The 17,274-nt window shown below is 40.1% G+C and overlaps 1 protein-coding gene across 6 annotated transcripts in view; it reads right to left on the bottom strand.

Moving 5' to 3' along the window:
- Window positions 1-17,274, bottom strand: part of RBMS3 (RNA binding motif single stranded interacting protein 3) — a 701,354-nt gene that overhangs the window by 425,042 nt on the left and 259,038 nt on the right. The window contains exon 1 of one of the 6 annotated variants that reach the window (XM_088164444.1): window positions 16,732-17,222. The exons of 4 other annotated variants lie outside the window; for them this stretch is intronic. In XM_088164444.1, coding sequence (XP_088020570.1) covers window positions 16,732-16,806 — 75 coding nt within the window. In that variant the 5' untranslated portion in view covers window positions 16,807-17,222. Of the gene's footprint in view, window positions 1-16,731; window positions 17,223-17,274 lie in introns of those variants that run through there. One more of the 6 variants, XM_088164442.1, reaches the window with a different exon arrangement.

Raw genomic sequence — 17,274 nt, 5'->3', positions numbered from 1 at the left:
AAAGCATGTTAAGTTAAAATAGCAGCTGTAGAAAAAAAAAGTAATACAAACAAAAACTTCAGACATTTTAGATGGACATGTCAAACCTGAGTTGACTGTGCTCCTTCACCTTCACATATTTAAAACTAAGTGTTTTACAGGAGAGGGACAGCAGGCCCTCCTTGAAGGAAAAAATTAAAGAACCAGACAAATTTGCCGTTATTTTTTTTCCTTCACAATATAATTACTAATGTACCTACACAAGTAGGTAGCAAAACCCTCTCTAACCAAGGGTGAGGGACTCAGCAGCTTCCTCAGCCTTATCTCTCACCATGAGGTAGGAATTCCTTGTGCCTCCTTATATACAAGCTACTGAGAAATGTCTGGTAGAGGTCCTGTAAATCCATTTGATTTCACTTTTGTGGAAGGGGGCATGTCTGGATGAGGTCTCTTCTAATACTGCACACATTCTATCAAAATACTATCAGCATATTGAGGAAATGAAATTTCACACTGCAAGATTATCCTCCTTGCTCTCCCCATTTCTCCTGAACTCTACCAGAATTTCTCCTTCTCCAAAAACTGCCTACTAAATTCACAGCCTACTTCAAATCCATGCCTTAATGATGAGTGGTTTACTTTCAATTTTCTCTAGCTATGAAATGACCACAGTAATTTTTCAGTCAAAAGTTACCACAGACTTCCATCTTCACTAGGACAGCCCTGGAAGCACTCATAAATGTTGGCAGTAGGACAGGTCTAGCTTGCTCTAGAAAAACAACAACTAAGCAATGACGACAGGATCAGTCATCTTCTGAATTAACCACAGAACTCATTACTACAATTTGAGTTTCTTCAAAAAATTGCTTACTGTTCACATCCAAGGAAGACACCCACACATATAAACTAAATATAAACTAATCAAGGTGTTTCTCTGACAGACTAAAAAGAAAGAGAGAAAACAATGATGTTATTTTTATTTCTCTTTGAAATGATTTGGGAAGAGCCAAGCACCTTGTTTAAACAGATTACATAGCTAGTTAGACAGATTAGCCACATAATACTAACATTGAAACGATTCAGAACCGAATATCTAAACCAGTTAGTAAATCCTCCCACTGTAATCTTTCTAGCTTTAAGAACTTAGCCTTATGTCCCTAAATATTTACTCTTACTAGAAATATTTTAAAAGGTAAAAGATTGCATCTAACAATTTACATTAGCTGATATAGATCTGGTATGCATCACCTGTAAAAGTGCAAATATTATTTGAATGTTTTTCAAACAATTTAGATAACATTGAACAAAAAAGAAAACCTCTGTAACACTGGGTATTTGATAACTTATCCCTTATCTGCTTGATGTGACATTTAGGAAAACACATTTTTAAAAGTCAGTAATGTATTCTGAATGCAACACTGACACTTCTTGCACCCCGTAACATCAGTCAAATCATGAAAAGGAGATGAAAAAAAAAAAATAAAAAAATCACTTAACATCTTCCAAAACAACAATATAAAAAATACTATTAGAATGTAAAATTACATAATATAAATATTTTAAAAATAAAATTGCCACCTGGTGTATTTTCTCACCCCCTAAAGAAAGATGTGTCAAAGATTGCACAGTTCACTGGAGACTTCAAAGTTGCTATCAATCTCTACAGAGAAAGCATTCAGATACTGCCATGATGGGCAGCAGTATAAAACCCAAAGAGAGAGAGAAAAATAGATAAAATGCCCTCAGGAACAAGTTTCTTTCCAAGAAAGCTTACTAAACCAAGGCTTAAATTGAAACAGTATTATTTTTCTATGTAGGAGCAGTTTTTCATCTTTTAACTCTCTCTTGTTTGTAATACACTCACAAAATGAAATTTCTATCCTAAAGGCCAAATTCTGACAGTCGTCTTCCCGCTGAATAATTCCTCATCCTGTATGCAGTGCTGCAGTTTCAGCAGAGTTGCTTACAAGGCAATGTTCAGCTGTGAGCACACCTGGACCACAGGATGGGGCCCACAGGGAAAACACCTCACAGGTTACCAGTTTCCCAACAGCAGCACTCCATCTGTCCCAATAAATCACTTCTACTAACCTCAGTGGGAAGAAAATTAATACAATTAAACAAATCAGGCATGGGATTTTTTTCCCCCCTCTAGATGTCTGCTTTGGATATTCCCACTGTAAATGCTGAGTAAGCAACATATGCAGCAGCACTTGGCATCAATATGAAACATAAACCCAGAATTTCAAAATGCATGAATAATTTAAAAAAAGTCAATCATCAGCTAAGTGTTAAAACTCCTGTCTATAAACTCAAGAAATACTCAGCACTGCAATCTACGCCTAAACACAGGGAGCCCTGGTGAGGCTAGATGTTACATCCCAAGCTTTTTAGAAGACTGCATTCTGCTTTTCATTGTGTGACTTTTGAGCCTTTTAGGTATATTTAGATTAGACATTCAAGCTTCTCCCTGCAATCTAGAGAGAGATTAGAACTGGTACATATACAAACACACATTTTGATAATTTAGCTCCTTTTGAATTAAAGTACCTTAGGAAAAATAAATTTCTGCCATCTAGTATAACTGGAAAAACTGGTAACAGACCAAAGTAGTAAGAATTTCTCAAAATGAATTTTTAATAAAAATAAATTTCACGTAACTGCTAGAGAAGCTTCTATTGCATTTTTTCTATCTAAGCAAATAATCATTTTGTGGCAGTCCATACATCCCAAATGCTACAACATTTCTTAAAATTAAAGTGAAATAAGGGAAGAAGTCACATCCCTCTTCATTATTCAATCTAAGTTGTGGAAGCTAAATAAACAGTAACGTTATTAAAATCATTAACATCATGCCACTAACAAAATGAAGAGTTACCTGTTAAGAGAGATACCTGCTTTTGGATATACATTCTTTTCATAGCTGTAAAAATGAATACAAACAAAACCACCCCAAAAGATCCAAACTTCTTCCCTTTGTCTCCCAACTCTTTCCTTCCCCTACAAAAAATACAGTAAAGGTGAGAGATTTCCCTGTTAGCTTGCAAGTGCTATTTAAAAAAAAAAAAAGGTAACATTTAAGCCCTAAGGAGCTCTTGGTCTTCAAAAGTGCAAAGTACATACGGTTCTAGTTGAAATTAAAAGGAGCTGCAGGTGACCAGCACTTCTGGCTCTGATGCCCCAAGCTACTGCACAGAGCACTGTCCCTTTGAAATGTCAGCATTTACCAGCAGCCAACTTGCTGAAGTGCAAGACACATGCACCCCTTTCCCCCATAGTATTTCTTTTTCAAAAGCACCAAACAGTTGTGGGCAGCATGGCTCTCCTGCAGCCTTACAGCCCCGGTGAACCAGGAAGCAAGCATGAAAAAATACCAGCTCTAATCCTCACCGAGCATGAGCCCCCAGCCATTGCACACCGGGTATTTCCAGAGCTCTCATCTGCTGGGAATAGACTTCTTGTCTCACACTGACCTCAACTGCTTTGCTCTTTTGTCCAGTTCCATTACATTCTCCATGCAGCCAGCCACCAACATCAGCTAAGACTGTATTTGTTCAGTGCCAGTTTACTAATACAGGCAACTCCAAAAATCCACTCCATGGCTTCCTTCACTTCGCAATACCCGATATCTGCCAGATAATGCATAGGAGATTGGCCATCAAACAGCAAAGATGGAGAAATTAAAGCCCAGGCAAGCACAAAGGTAGTGCACTAAGGTAGAAAAGAAATTATTCTGTGCAGCTGAAACCATAAGTATTAGGAAAGAAAATGAAAAAAAAAAAAAAAAAAAAAATCAGCAACGGATGAATTGGGAAGGCAGAGTGACTCATTCCCAAGGTGATGGAGTAGCATACAGTATATGGGTACACAGTAAACACTGCTTGCCATCTACCATCCAGGTCCTGGCACTGCTTTGCAAACAACCTCCTAGCAGGCACCTCACTGCTCTCCTTGGCTGTTCCTGCCCACCTCTGTGAGGCTGCCTTATTACATTGCTCATAAACTCTTGCAGGCAGGGACTATCTCTTACCCGGGCTTTGTATGCAGCTCAGCACAAACTGCACAGTCAGAGGCAGTCTGTAAACAGTAAAATACCATTAAAAAAATAAAAAAAAAAAAAGAAAGAAAGAATATGACGGCTTAGGATATACAACAGCAATATCTATATATAACAAAAAAGTTTTGATGGTCAAATGGCAGAACAAACACCATGGCATACACATTAGAATTAGGTGAAAAAATTGAGAACCAGCAGAGTTCTTAAAAGGCTAAGAAGAAAACCAAAACAAGGTGGCGGAATCAAGACACTGGTAAAGAAGCAGATTTGTTAAATCACAAATGATGGACAAAATGCAGAATAGAAATAAGGCTTCTGGCTTTCCTTACATACATTTCATGGCAAATGACGCCCTTATGCCTCAGCTTTTCCAAGGTCTGTCCTTGTCACCTAAGCTTCAGATCACCTCTTTGATCTTCAGGCTGGTAAAAAAGAAGGCAGGAACTTACCTGAGAGCAAATGAGAATATGGGAAAGAGGAAGAAGGAAATGAAATCTACCTATCTCTACCTCCTCAAAATAGCTGACTAGTGCAGAAAGGAAGTCACCCACTGAAGGTTAAAAAATAATAAACAACTAATAATTTACTCCCTTGCTAAAAGACCAGGAGAGATGAAGCATAAACACCTACTTCATCAGCTGTTGCTGGAGCATGGCAGTCCTACTTCATTCCTCAACACACATTGTAAAATCACAATCTACATCTTTGTGGCCATTGGCACAGTTCCTTGCTCAGTTTTAAAACACCAATAATCAACCCTCGTTTGTAATGTTTTCACATATTTATAACAAAACCCTTGGGGCACAAGAAGTTATCAGCATCAAGAATATCATCATTTCTCTCCCATCCATGAAGTACCTTTGAGCCAAACAAGCTGTGATTTTTAAAAATGCAACTATTTCCAACACAACAGAGAGAGAAGCATATATGATACTGTTAAAAGCCAAGGTGAGAGGAATAAAAAGAGTAATGACAACAGAAAATCTAAAATAAGTACTGGCAAGGCACACGATGTTAGGCATGAGAAAACCAAAGCCTGTGACAGTTCTGTATCTATCAACCACTACTTAGCTAACACCCACCCATAAATAACTTCTTTGCTATTGCCTTGGTGATTAACAGGGTGCTGTAGATTTGAAATATTAATCTGAAGGACGTGAACAGAGACCAGTTTCCTTACACAACGTTGGTGGAATTGTGGCAGTTATTTTTCTATAACCTTCCCATCAGTGCCTGACAAAACCTGCAAGGGCCAGTGGGACTGGAGTCTGTGCACATGCACTGTTTGAAAGCATTTTTCTTTTACTAGGAAGAATGAAGAAGTCCTTTATATCCTTGTCCAGGTGTCTGTTAAGTTTTTGTCTCCTGAAAACATTTGTGCCAAGTGCTGTTCGAATCTCTAAAACACTGCAAGCTGGGCCCCGATCTGCACCTCGTAGCACTGGTCAAACACCACAAACATCTTTTCCAGTCACCTTAACAGGACTCCTCCTTCAGTCAACCTCCTTCTCCAGCACCGGGGACATAACAGGGAATTCCCCTCCTCCACAAAGTGCATCTTTTCTCCCTGCTCTTTCTCCCTGGCAGAAAGGCTCAAGAGGAAGATGTAATGTTGAACCAGCAGGCAGATTCAGGCACTTGCCTCAGGTAAGTGGTCTTGCAAAGCGCTCTGTAATTCTGTGAGTCACATTGGGTTTAGTGTCAAATGTCTTTGAGAACTCCATCTGCTAAAGCCTTGGGCACTCAACACTTCTGGATAATCAGGGATGAACATGTCACCTTCTGAAAATGCTTTCCCCTTATTTTTTCCAGCTTCTTCTCCACTCTTAGACCACTCATGCACCACATTTGCTCCTAAAGCAGCAACAGCATTCCCCACCTCCAGATTCTGCCCAAAGAGATATGTGTGGATGCACACAAGCCTATCCCCCAACTCTTGATAATCCAGTACAGGCTTCTGAAAGAAAGCTGAGGTCATTATTTGCATGCAGCCATTGCACGAGCAAATAAGGTGTTTAAGACACCTCTCAGAATGAGCTCTGAAGATTAGTTAATGTTTATACAGCGCACTGAAAATTGAAATGACTGCTACATGCTAAGTATTACCATCACCAGGGATCCATTTAAGTCAAAGCAGGGCAGACAGTGAAGGAAACAAAACTTATTTTTTCTGTCCAGCACAATTATTGCAAGGCTTATGCATGCTAAAAACACCCAATAACCCATCTAACACAGTAAATTAATGTTTATGCTATTAAGTTTAGACAATCTTAAGCTGAAAGCTTTTCAAACTACAGGAAATTGCACGTTGCACAGGGACAACTGTATACAATTACAGTGATTTCATAAAATGGCAGAGATATAAAGCAGAAACTGAGTGGCCGGCAAGGCTTCTAAATCACACAGATAACAAGTACGTCCTGGTGGGCCAGGAGTCTACATCTTTCTCACAGCTGTTCCTAGAGACAGGAATTCTATCCATAATCTCAAAATTCAAGACAACTCAGTGCATTGCACACCTGTATCTGTGAGGCAATTGATCAGCATGTGCTATTACTGTCATTGAGGAGTCACTATACATCAGCCAGTTTTATTATTATCCCATCTTGTACCACCAGCTGACACTCACAATAAAAGCAACATTAAAAAGGATGTGGAAATATTTGGACCAACCCATGTGTTTCTTTAGGATGCAAAAGCTCCAAAGAGACACAAAGAGCACAAACATGAAATGCAACGAGTGTGATGCTCCCCCAGGCAGAAAGTTCCCAGCTGCTTTGCTAAAGGCCACAGCAATATGTCTGCTTTATGCTTGTTTTCATGAAGGATTGTTTAACAGTACACTTAGTGCAGCTCTACAGTGACACAGTAAACGTCGTCTTAATACAGCCTGGGTAAAGCTTTCAGCTTACCAAGTCCTGCTGCACGCTTTGTCAAACATCTGAAGGACTGCGGTGCCTCTGACTTTTTTCTGATGTCTTGCAGGTATAGAGTCGTATTAAAGGTAGTTTTCATGACTGCAAAACCAGGCAGAGGCTTGTCTAAGAGCTATCAGTCCTATTTTTTACCTTATTCATTGTGCCGTTCACAGCACATTTTTATCACCAGTCTCCCTTCCACTAAACAATTCCAGAAGCGTCATTTGCACACCAAATGAGTGCATATTGTACCATTCAGTTACATGTGGTAGATTATCAGGTTGTGTATAGCAGCTAAGCAGAACATCGACAGCTGTGTAGACACATCTCAGCTGATACTAAAAGAAGTCTTGTCGGCAGTTCTGATCTTAAAGTAAATACACTGGAAAACTTAGCTCCAATTAGGCTGAGACTGATACGATTTTCTGGAATGAACACTAAACTAATGTGGGCGATAACACCATCTTTACAAAATATCTTGTTTGGTTTGTCTTTAAAAGATTACATTTTCAAGATAAAAAGGTCCTGACTTAAAAGTGATAGAATCCCTGCTGTCCATGTTGACAAAAATCTGAATTTTATATTTTAAGCTGTGTTTTATGCTTTCTTAATATGAAATCACCACCCTGAATCACTGACATGTTAGTTGAGCTCCAAGTGACCTAATTCATTTTTAATACTTCATAGTTTGTTAAAAGCTGTAACGAGAGATCACTAACACAGCTCTGACATTCCCTGCCATGAATCAAAAGATGTAGGGAAAAGGTCATGTACTTAGTAACTGGCACCAAACCAAATTCATCAGTACAAAATGAGAGAACAGAAATGAAGACTGCATTTCCCATTATGCTTCTCTCTTTGTAAAAGTATCCATCAAGTTTCATGACACCAAAAGCAGAATTTATTTATATGCATGTCCCCCAATAAAAGGTCAGAGAGAAGCGAGAAAAAGAAGAAATAAGGATTTCAGACTTTGTCTAAGCAAGTAGTTCCTTCCCTTTAAAGCATACTCAGCAGCAACAGCCTTTGAAGACCAAAAGGAGAAACAATTCCCAACCACATAAAGAAACTAACAAGTCCCTTATATGGCTAAGAATTGCAATGCCATTTTTTTTCCACAACCAGAAGAATTAGAGCAAGAGGGGAAAATAGAGCAAACTTTAAACAGGCAGCTCTCTGAGCACCGGGAAATTCACACAGGCACATCATTCCAGCTTTAAGAACTGCCAAACACTTTCTTCTTTAAAGGGAAGGAGGACATTACACCAGGTGAGTCCCTGAAATCTAGATTTTAACTCCTCTGTCGTAACTATGGATACCTAGCTTTAGAAACCTTTTGTGATGTAGCGGTACACCAGGCTCCCTTATCTCATCCTCTGGTGAAACGCCTCCATCTGAAGTTCCCCGATGTCCCTTTATCTCACAAGTCATCAATGCACCACCGCAATATTTTGCCAGCTCTGGGACTGTACATCCAAAACAGCCCTCTGCCCTACCCACTGCATCTTCAGTCTGCCTTTCACCCTCCCATAACCCTGGCACAAACACTGCCAGCTTCTCAACCGGGAAGGCGACTAGACTGCATCACACGTTGTTCCAAATAACCAGAGTCTCTCACAGGCAAGACACAGGAGACGTGATGGTTGATCCAGTCCTGCCATCTCCCACCGGCAGAAGGCAGAAAGGTCAGGCTCCTGTGCAGCGCCGATGCCGAGCTCTGAATGGCTCGGTCTGGCTGGTCTCTAAATATAGCTGGGCAGAGGAAGGGCTGTCAAAGTGGGTGGGGAAGGGAGTGGAACAGAAGCTAAATGAGCGATCACTTAAATACAACAATACCATGTTGGTCCACCACTAAGACTTTCCCTCTCTACCCTGCCACGTTCTGCAGCAGAGTATTTAAGCACAGCTTCAGGATTAAATCTATGAATGCAAACTCACAGAATAAAAATAAACTGCTGGTTGATTTATACGTGGGGAGGGGGGAACACAAATCTGTTCAACAACTTATCTTCTTGAATAAATTTGAATCACACGGGAGTGACATCACTTCCACAACATGACAGCACATAAATCATCATCAACCACATGGTACTAACCATAAAACATGTGTCAGGAAGACACCAACAAGGAACAAAATATCAGAGTGCTCTACATTGTAAACATGCAGTCTTATGCGTCTTCTGACTTCTACTATGATCTATATATGTCAGGTGGTTTATTTCATTCATTTGCATATGAATGAAGTCAATACAATTAACAGAGGAACCCTCATAGAAAATTTGTCCAAACAATTTCATCTGCATAAATATACATCAAATGAAGCACTTAAAAATGTAAATATTTACTTTTTAATAAACTATCACATTTGATACTGAAGTTAACTTTACAACAATTAAGCAAAGAGGGAATTTATTTTCACCATAGTTGCAAGCAAGCCCAAAACTAAACAAGATAAATAAGAAAGAAAGAAGGGGGAAAAAAATATTTCCATCCAAAAAGCAGGAAAAATAGTTTTTATTATTTGACAATGTCAGACCTGAAATCTTTCAGCTAATAAAAAACTTCAAGGAGAAGAGATTAGACTTTGCTGTAAACCAACAAAATATAAAAAACAGTATGACTGAGGAATTCCACAGGAGCTTCCATTCTGCAGCTACAGGTAGGACAGGCAACCTTTGCTTAAGTTCTCCATTTAGAAACACTGTATCCTCAGGAAAGACCAACACAGAAAACTGACTTGCTTCAAATTTCAAAGAAGCTACACAGAATTTTTATCCTAAGAATTACATAACTAAAAGTAAAACCAGCTCTCCAGTACTTTTTTGTGGATTAAGCACACTTAGTCTCTTACAGAAATTGTTAATCTTCAGTATAGGCTCTGGGCTCCATGTGAGACATCTCCTATGGCAATTAGACTTCCCCTCTGTATAAATCGTATCTCAACTGACAGAGAGAGAAACAGACAGAAAGACAAAGCATCTGGTTTATGCTGCTAATTCTCCAAAATTATAAATCACTATAAATAATGTTAAATAGAAATTATAGCCACAGCAAACACAAAACGCTGTTAAGTATCAGATGAGCCACGTCCTCAGCCCCTTGCACAATGTAGAATCATTTGATTTACTGCTTTTATTTCTTTTGTGACTGTTGTTTTTTAAAAAAAACCTGCATATTGTTCAGCTGTCCTGGTTTTGCCATGGTGATCAGTATGTGCTTTGTGGGTCTGATTCTGTCTTGCTGAAGACAACTGAATCTTTTTCATTCATTTTTCAAAGGAAGCAGAACAGATCCGTCTAACTTCTTTTCAATAATATTGTTTTTCCTCTACTTAAAATATTGATACATCATTCTGCATCAGTAGACACCATTCTTGGGCTGATACCTGCTTATTTGGAATAGCTCTCTTTGTAAAACTGTTTACTTCTAACCTTCCCTTTGTTACTCAATCTTGCCCATATGAGTGGGAAAGCAATTGCAGAACACCACCACAGGACTACTCGGAGTATAGGCTCTGACAATATCTGAGTAAATCACTGTTCTCTCTCTCCCTTCTCTGCCCATCTGCAGTCTTTGGTATGGAACAACCATATCATAAAAGGCTCTTATTCACACATGCTTTTGATATTACATTATTTAATCACATACAGCTGTAGCTGATGAGACTGTTACAAAACACAATTTTAATGCAGCACTAGAAGCAAATTCTTGAGACATATTAACTGTTTTCCTCTACATAAAATTTCTAGCACTAAAATCCTTTTCTTCAAGAAAAAAAAAAAATACAACCAGACTATTTTTTTTTTTTAAGTCTGCTTCTCTTCCTGGACAATCCAGAATAGGGTTGTTTGCAAGCAAACTCAGTCCCCGCCTGGAGTACAGATAGTGGAAAATTCACTTCTCACCCCTAAAAAAAAATAATAAAAATTGAATTGAATTAGAAAACCCTGTTTGCAATTACATGCAAAGGGAATACTATATGGGCTACTCACAGCAAGACCTGAAATGAACCCAGACATCCTACTTGAAATGCATCCTTTCTTATCTGTTTTTTAATTCATGGAAATTTAAGAACCAACAGTCTGATGATTTTTACCAAGGTACTTGAATTAAAGCGCAAGTATACTATCGTGCTTTGTTTGAAAGGACTTCGTGCATTAAAAACGAAACCAGTTCACTTCTGAACCACTGCACTTTATTTTGAAAGGGCACCTTGTATAAGGCATTCTAAATTATAACTATTAACACACTCGCCACAGCAAGATCTTTGCAGCCTCATCTGGCAAATGCTTGCAACTCTCATTTTTTTATTACAGAAATAAAATAACTGCTTTCAAAATAAATAGCCATAGACTATCATAATACACATGTGTTTGAAGTAGTAAAAATTTGAGTATTCCTTTTCCACAGGTTTGGTCTGGGGTTTTTTTATTTGTTTGTTGGTTTGTTTTTTTGTTTTCAAGTTTTTTTTATTTGGTGCTATCATTTGTGGATATTTGTGGGTTGGCTCATTTTTAATTTAAACAGGCTTGCATTGAGGCAACATATGAAAGAAAGATTAATCAAGAAATTTAACACCATTTAAATAGATATCATCATATCCCTTAAAACAACAGAAGTATTTTTATCCAGGCACGCAAGGATAAATGGAAAGCAAATGAGCTCATATATTCCTGCATTTTTCAGAGGAACACAACTTTTATCTTCCTTATTGTTTAAGCCAATTGGCGAATACTAGAGATAGTTTAATATTACCATCAAAATCATAGCTAGGCTGAAATATTTTTAAGTGGCATTTAAATGAATTCATATTCCTTTTGGGCAGCTCTCTGAGGCATTTAAAACATGCTGTGACATACTGAATCAAACAGGGGCTAAGTGCGAACAAACTTCATTCCTAGAAATGCATTTCTCTATTTGCAAGTGTTTGCCTTTACTTTGGCACGATCACATGGGCTCCAGCTAGACTTTTGAGCTCTGGCAGCGATCCAAGCTGCAGATGGTTGGAAATGCAGCCTGAAATCAGTGTGTGGTTGATGAATTACTCCTTACACCTGACCCCTGCTTCACACCAGGCACCAAACACAATCTGAACACTACCAGCCAGAGAAGCCCTGTCAGGCATCTCCGTATCTGGAACGTTTTCTTCAAGGCCTTCTGTATGGCCAGATGGCCAAAAGTGGGGAATGCCGTAAACCCGCTAAACAGAAATGCGAGTGACTAAAGAGCACAGGATTGGTTGGTAAAAGGTGAAGAGAGGCAAGAGCTTTGCACCGATTTCCAATGCTCACTTTCCTAAAGAGAGTGATGGAGCAAGGAGGAAGGTATGCTCATGCCACACAACTGAAGGAAGTTCCCAATTCCCTCATGCCAAAAGATGCCCTAGAAAATGTTAAAAAAGAGACATAACACACACCCAAATGTGTTCCCGTAAAATCACTATATCAAATTTAAACTCTTCTGAGTACAGCTGTTTGAACTCCCTACTTGTTTTTCACTCAGCTGGGGCATGTATCTGTCATTTCAGGAACAGGCTCATTAAGCCCTCTTGCTTGCAGGTCAGTCTGCATCCTTTTCACAGCCACAGAGATGGGGTTTTATTCAGGTAGGTGTCGGGAAATCACACTTCTTTCTTTTGCACGTGTTCACACATGCATCAGGCATACAGAGATGAAGAGGTACTGTGGGTACTGCAAACACTGCCTCTCGTTTTGGGGTGCTTCTGCCATCTGACTGGGTTACAGAGTCAACACCATGAGAGTTAAACTACCAGACCCAAACCATGACTAATAAGTAGGAAATATCTGGAGAATGCATGAAAGCAAACCGCACGGAAATAGCTGCTTAACTGGCATATTTTTACCCCGAGTGCAGGTATAGAGATCATAAACCAAACAATTCCTGTCGACAGGTAACTGTGCCACCTCCTCCTTTCTATCCAAGTGATTCAGGTTTTTTCAGTAGACTGTTTGCAAAGAAAGCTGACCCCAGCAAGAGGTCTAATCATAAGCTGCAGAGGACAAAGATAAAACACATCGCCTACTAAATCAAGGAGACTCTTTTAAATATATTCAGAGTTAATATTTTTCTCCCGTTTTTCACATTATTCCATGATATTTCATATGCTTGTTTTTGTTTTCTTCTGTGCTAAATGGCAAAGAAAAAAGAATTTGCTTTGGCAAGCAAGAAACAAAAGAAAAAAATTCAGACCATAATGCAAGATTTGGCATCGTTAACGTTCTATGTCACAATTTGCAATGTACTCCTGTAAACCAGCTGTTTGAGTAGTTACTCCATCAGCAAGGATGCAACTAAGGAAATTCTCTTAATGCCTCAAAATAAAATAAAAAAATACTACAGATTCTCATCAGATATACATGAGCTGAACCACCTCCCTGCAATATTAGAAAGAACACAAGACCATGCTTCACTTACAACAGTAACCAGAAACATCCTGAAATAAACTCCTAGGACAATTTGACTCTCTCCCTACTCTCAGCATCTGTCTAAGGAAGTACAAAACTGTACGTTCAAACTGAAGTTGTCAGACAGTGTCATGCCAAAACAGAAATAAGGTTATGTCTTGCAGTGCTTGTCCTTAAGAAGCACATCAAATTCCTTGCAATTGTCTCGTAAGGATTGACACCCTCCCCTTCTTCTCTTTTTTGGATGGCAATGGCTTTTCCTAAACCTGAAATTAAAGTTCTAGCTTCAGTGGTGGCATTTGATAATGAAGGAGCACAAGTAAATGGAACGAGTGCATGCTTTGTGTTCCACAAAAGGCCACAAAACACTAAAAAGTTAAAGCAATCAGACAAACATATGGAATCCATTTTTTCTATTTATAATCCCATTACCCATATAGCTATTCATTTACACCCATTCTGCACAACAACATGCTAGCCACGTTAGAAGACACACACACACACAGCCTGTAGGCTGGAATCCTGCACAGCTCGGCACTCCCCCATGAGAGGGACGTGATGTACAGTAATGCGGCACTTCTCAAAGGAGAACCAAGCAACTTCACCAAACAAGCAAAGCAAAAGCAGCACTTCACCCAGACACGCTGGGGAACGTGAATTTCCAAACTTTGCCTGTTGAACACACTGCCACTCTGAATTTCAGAAGCTGTACAGAAATGCCATAAGAGAGCCTAGAATTACTTTCTTAATTACAAATGAATGTGCACACACTCTTCCCCCCCCCCCCCACCCCCCAAGCATGCATGACTGTGAGCATAAAAACACATTCTTTCTGTGGAGCTGAATCCTACCATGCTTGGTAGAAAGAGCAGGTTTTGGAAAATCAGAAGCTGAAGTTCTCAGGCCGGGTGGAATCATACAAAGGTTTATTTATATGTGTTGCTCCAATAGGGATGATAAAAGATACAGCTCTCCACCACAAGATTATTTGATTACCCAACTATTAGCTTTAGACATACAATGGATCTAACTGCTTTAAAACGTCCCAGAAGCTGATGGCTAGCTTTAAGGTAACAAAATCCAGATGCTGCCTGTCTGCACTATTTTAAAGTCTTATGGTCTATAGAAGAGAAATACTTGCATCCGTATGTGTATATATATATATATATATATATATATATATATATATATATGTATATATGTGTGTGCGTATGCACACGTGTATGTGTGTTTATTATTTAGAGTTTATGTACGCCCTTAACTGTGGACCAAGAAAAATAAGAAAAAATAAAGGCATATAAAATGTATCACAGATCTGAAATTTTACCTGTCCTTACTGTAATAGTGCAAGTGTGCCAACACTGATGCACATGACTTTTCACAGGGTTGATAATTTTATATACTGGCTATAAAAATGCATTAAAGTTTTTTTTATTAAAGCAAGGGGTTAAAAAAAGTCATGGCATTGAAAAGCTATTTTTCTATTTTAAGGTCAAATATAAGGTTTATTTTCTCAAAAAGTTTATTTTACAAAGTTAAAAAAATGAAGAAAAAAGGAAAGAAAAAGGGCAACTGGCAAAATGTAAGCTACGTGAGTAAAAGGGATGGAATGTCCAATATTTCTCCTCCAATACTTGAGGCTATTGTTCTATCAAAAAAACACCATCAATTGTTTCATGTCCTTGGCTTGCCAGGTTTTGAGGAATAGCATCAGCCTGCGTCCCCCAATCCCCCAAACAGTTAAAGCTATAGGCGGTATTGCAGTCAAGCTAGTGACGGGCTGCTGCTGCAACAGCAACATTATACACTAAATGGTCACAAAGGTAAAATGCTATTTGGATTGACCTTGAAAGGAAGGGGGGGGGAGGGGGGGGGGAGAAATGATAAATTTCATGCCAAAATACAAAATGTAGAAAAGGATGAATTTTATACCAAAAACATATCTGCATGATGCAGTGAAAGAAACAGCAGAGCAAAGTGAGAGGTAACCATGCCATGAATTACAAGGCTGTAACCATACTGAGTGATTCTGGTGTCATCACAACTCCAATCAGCCTGAATCACAGTTTTTACAATTAGTTAATTTATATAATGCAGTCGTCGGGCTATAAACGTTAACGGGAAAGTAATTTTTATTAACAAGGAATATAACTTATCCTTTCACAACCACAGCCAGATCAACATGCTTCAAACCAAAAGTCTGGAGAAGTCAGCCTCCCCTGCGGCACTTCACCACACACAGTTGCACACATCAAATGTCCCATGTGTTAAATTTGCCACAGGAGCGCAATGTATATATGTGCACGCAGCACCGTATGCACGTGCGTGCTGCCTGCCTTGGCTTTTCCCTCCTAAAGGATGCTCTTTTATTTACTGAAACTGTTAATATGTGACTGTGAGGTCACACTTCACCTTGTGAAGTGTGTATTTTTTCCTTTTTCTTCCCTCCAAATACAGCGTCCTGACAGGGTTTGCAAACTTTCGGTTTAGGGCTTTCTTTTGTTACTGTCCTTAGGTCACACAGGAAATCTTTTCAGAGAGCAGACTATTATACAATGGCATTATAAAAATAAGGCTTTAATTAACTAGCTCATGTCCAGGTAGCATAGACTTCACTCAGTCTCCCTAGGAGAGGCTGGCCTGCTTTCCAGTCTGCTGGCATTTTAAAAATTATTAAGAAAAGAAGAAAACGGAAGCGTCTGCGCTTGGACACATTCTCCAAAAGTAGTTACCCTCTCTTTCTAGCCCTTTTAAATGCAACATAGTACAGCCATATCATCCTCAATATTTAATGAAATATTCAAACCAGTGCAATGCACTGAAACAAACTCCACTAGATTTACAGACGGTTAGCTCCGAGCTCTCCTCCGAGCTCCACAGCATCTCCTACTCAGCTGATTAAAAGTTTGAGTTGCCACGGACAGCTTTTCTAACAGCAAAATGCTTTTCAGCTGTGAATAAACTGCAGAGAACACTGGAAGACCCACAAAAAGTGTTTTATGTCCGATGCTGTCCAGAGCAATCTTTATCCCATGCCATAACAAACACACTACCTGCCCGCTGTTACGATAGCGTTAACCGCACTGTTCTCCCCAAACAATAAAAGGAATTAGCCGACGCCAGCAGCCCTTGGGAAAAAAAAATAAATTTAAAGAAATAAAGAAATAAACGGGAGGACAGACAGCAACCTTCCTGCCTCTCTTACGCCTGCTTTCTGCCTACCAGCTCGGCTCTGTGTGACATCAAACCCGAGAAAGAGACAGAAAAATCGCCAAAGAGAAGAGGCGAGCCCGCAATTCGCGCGGCTCCGCTCTCCATCCCCCGCCAGGCGCCCGGCCCCGCCAGCCCTTACCTTGGTTTGGAGATAGTGGGGGTAGTAGTAGGTGTACTGGGGGTACATTGGCTGCTGGTCCAGGCGTTTGCCCATGTAGCTGGAGTCCTTCTGGCTGGTGCGGGGAACTCGTTGGCAGGGTGTAGTGCCCCAGGGCCTTTCTTCCTCTCACGCCGCTATTCCTGACAGCGCGGGCGACAGAGGAGGCTGCCGAGACTTCCTCGCCGTCTACCGCGCGCTACTTCCAGCGCAGCCAAAAAAGCGCCCGCACGGACATAGACGCGTGTGTGTGTGTGTGTGTGTGTGTGTGTGTGTGTGTGCGCCAAGGGGTGTGTGCGGGTGCGGGTGCGTGCGTGGGTGGAAGCCCCGTGCCCGGGTGCCCGTGGCGGAGCAGCCCGCCTCCCCCGCTGGCAGCAGCGTGCCTCCGGCGGTGCCCGCTGCCCGGCTCGGGAGGGAACCGTCCTGCCAGAGGAGCCGGGAAGACAGTGCAACTCCAAATCTCCGCAGAGCCGCTCGCTCCCTCGCTCGCTCGCTCGCTCTCCTCGTCCTCTCCTCGGCTCGCCC

This window comes from Sturnus vulgaris, chromosome 1 (genome assembly GCF_052056855.1).
Source record: "Sturnus vulgaris isolate bStuVul1 chromosome 1, bStuVul1.hap1, whole genome shotgun sequence".
Taxonomy (NCBI): domain Eukaryota; kingdom Metazoa; phylum Chordata; class Aves; order Passeriformes; family Sturnidae; genus Sturnus; species Sturnus vulgaris.
Note: the sequence above shows the minus strand (reverse complement) of the source record. Positions and strands in the feature narration are given on the sequence as shown.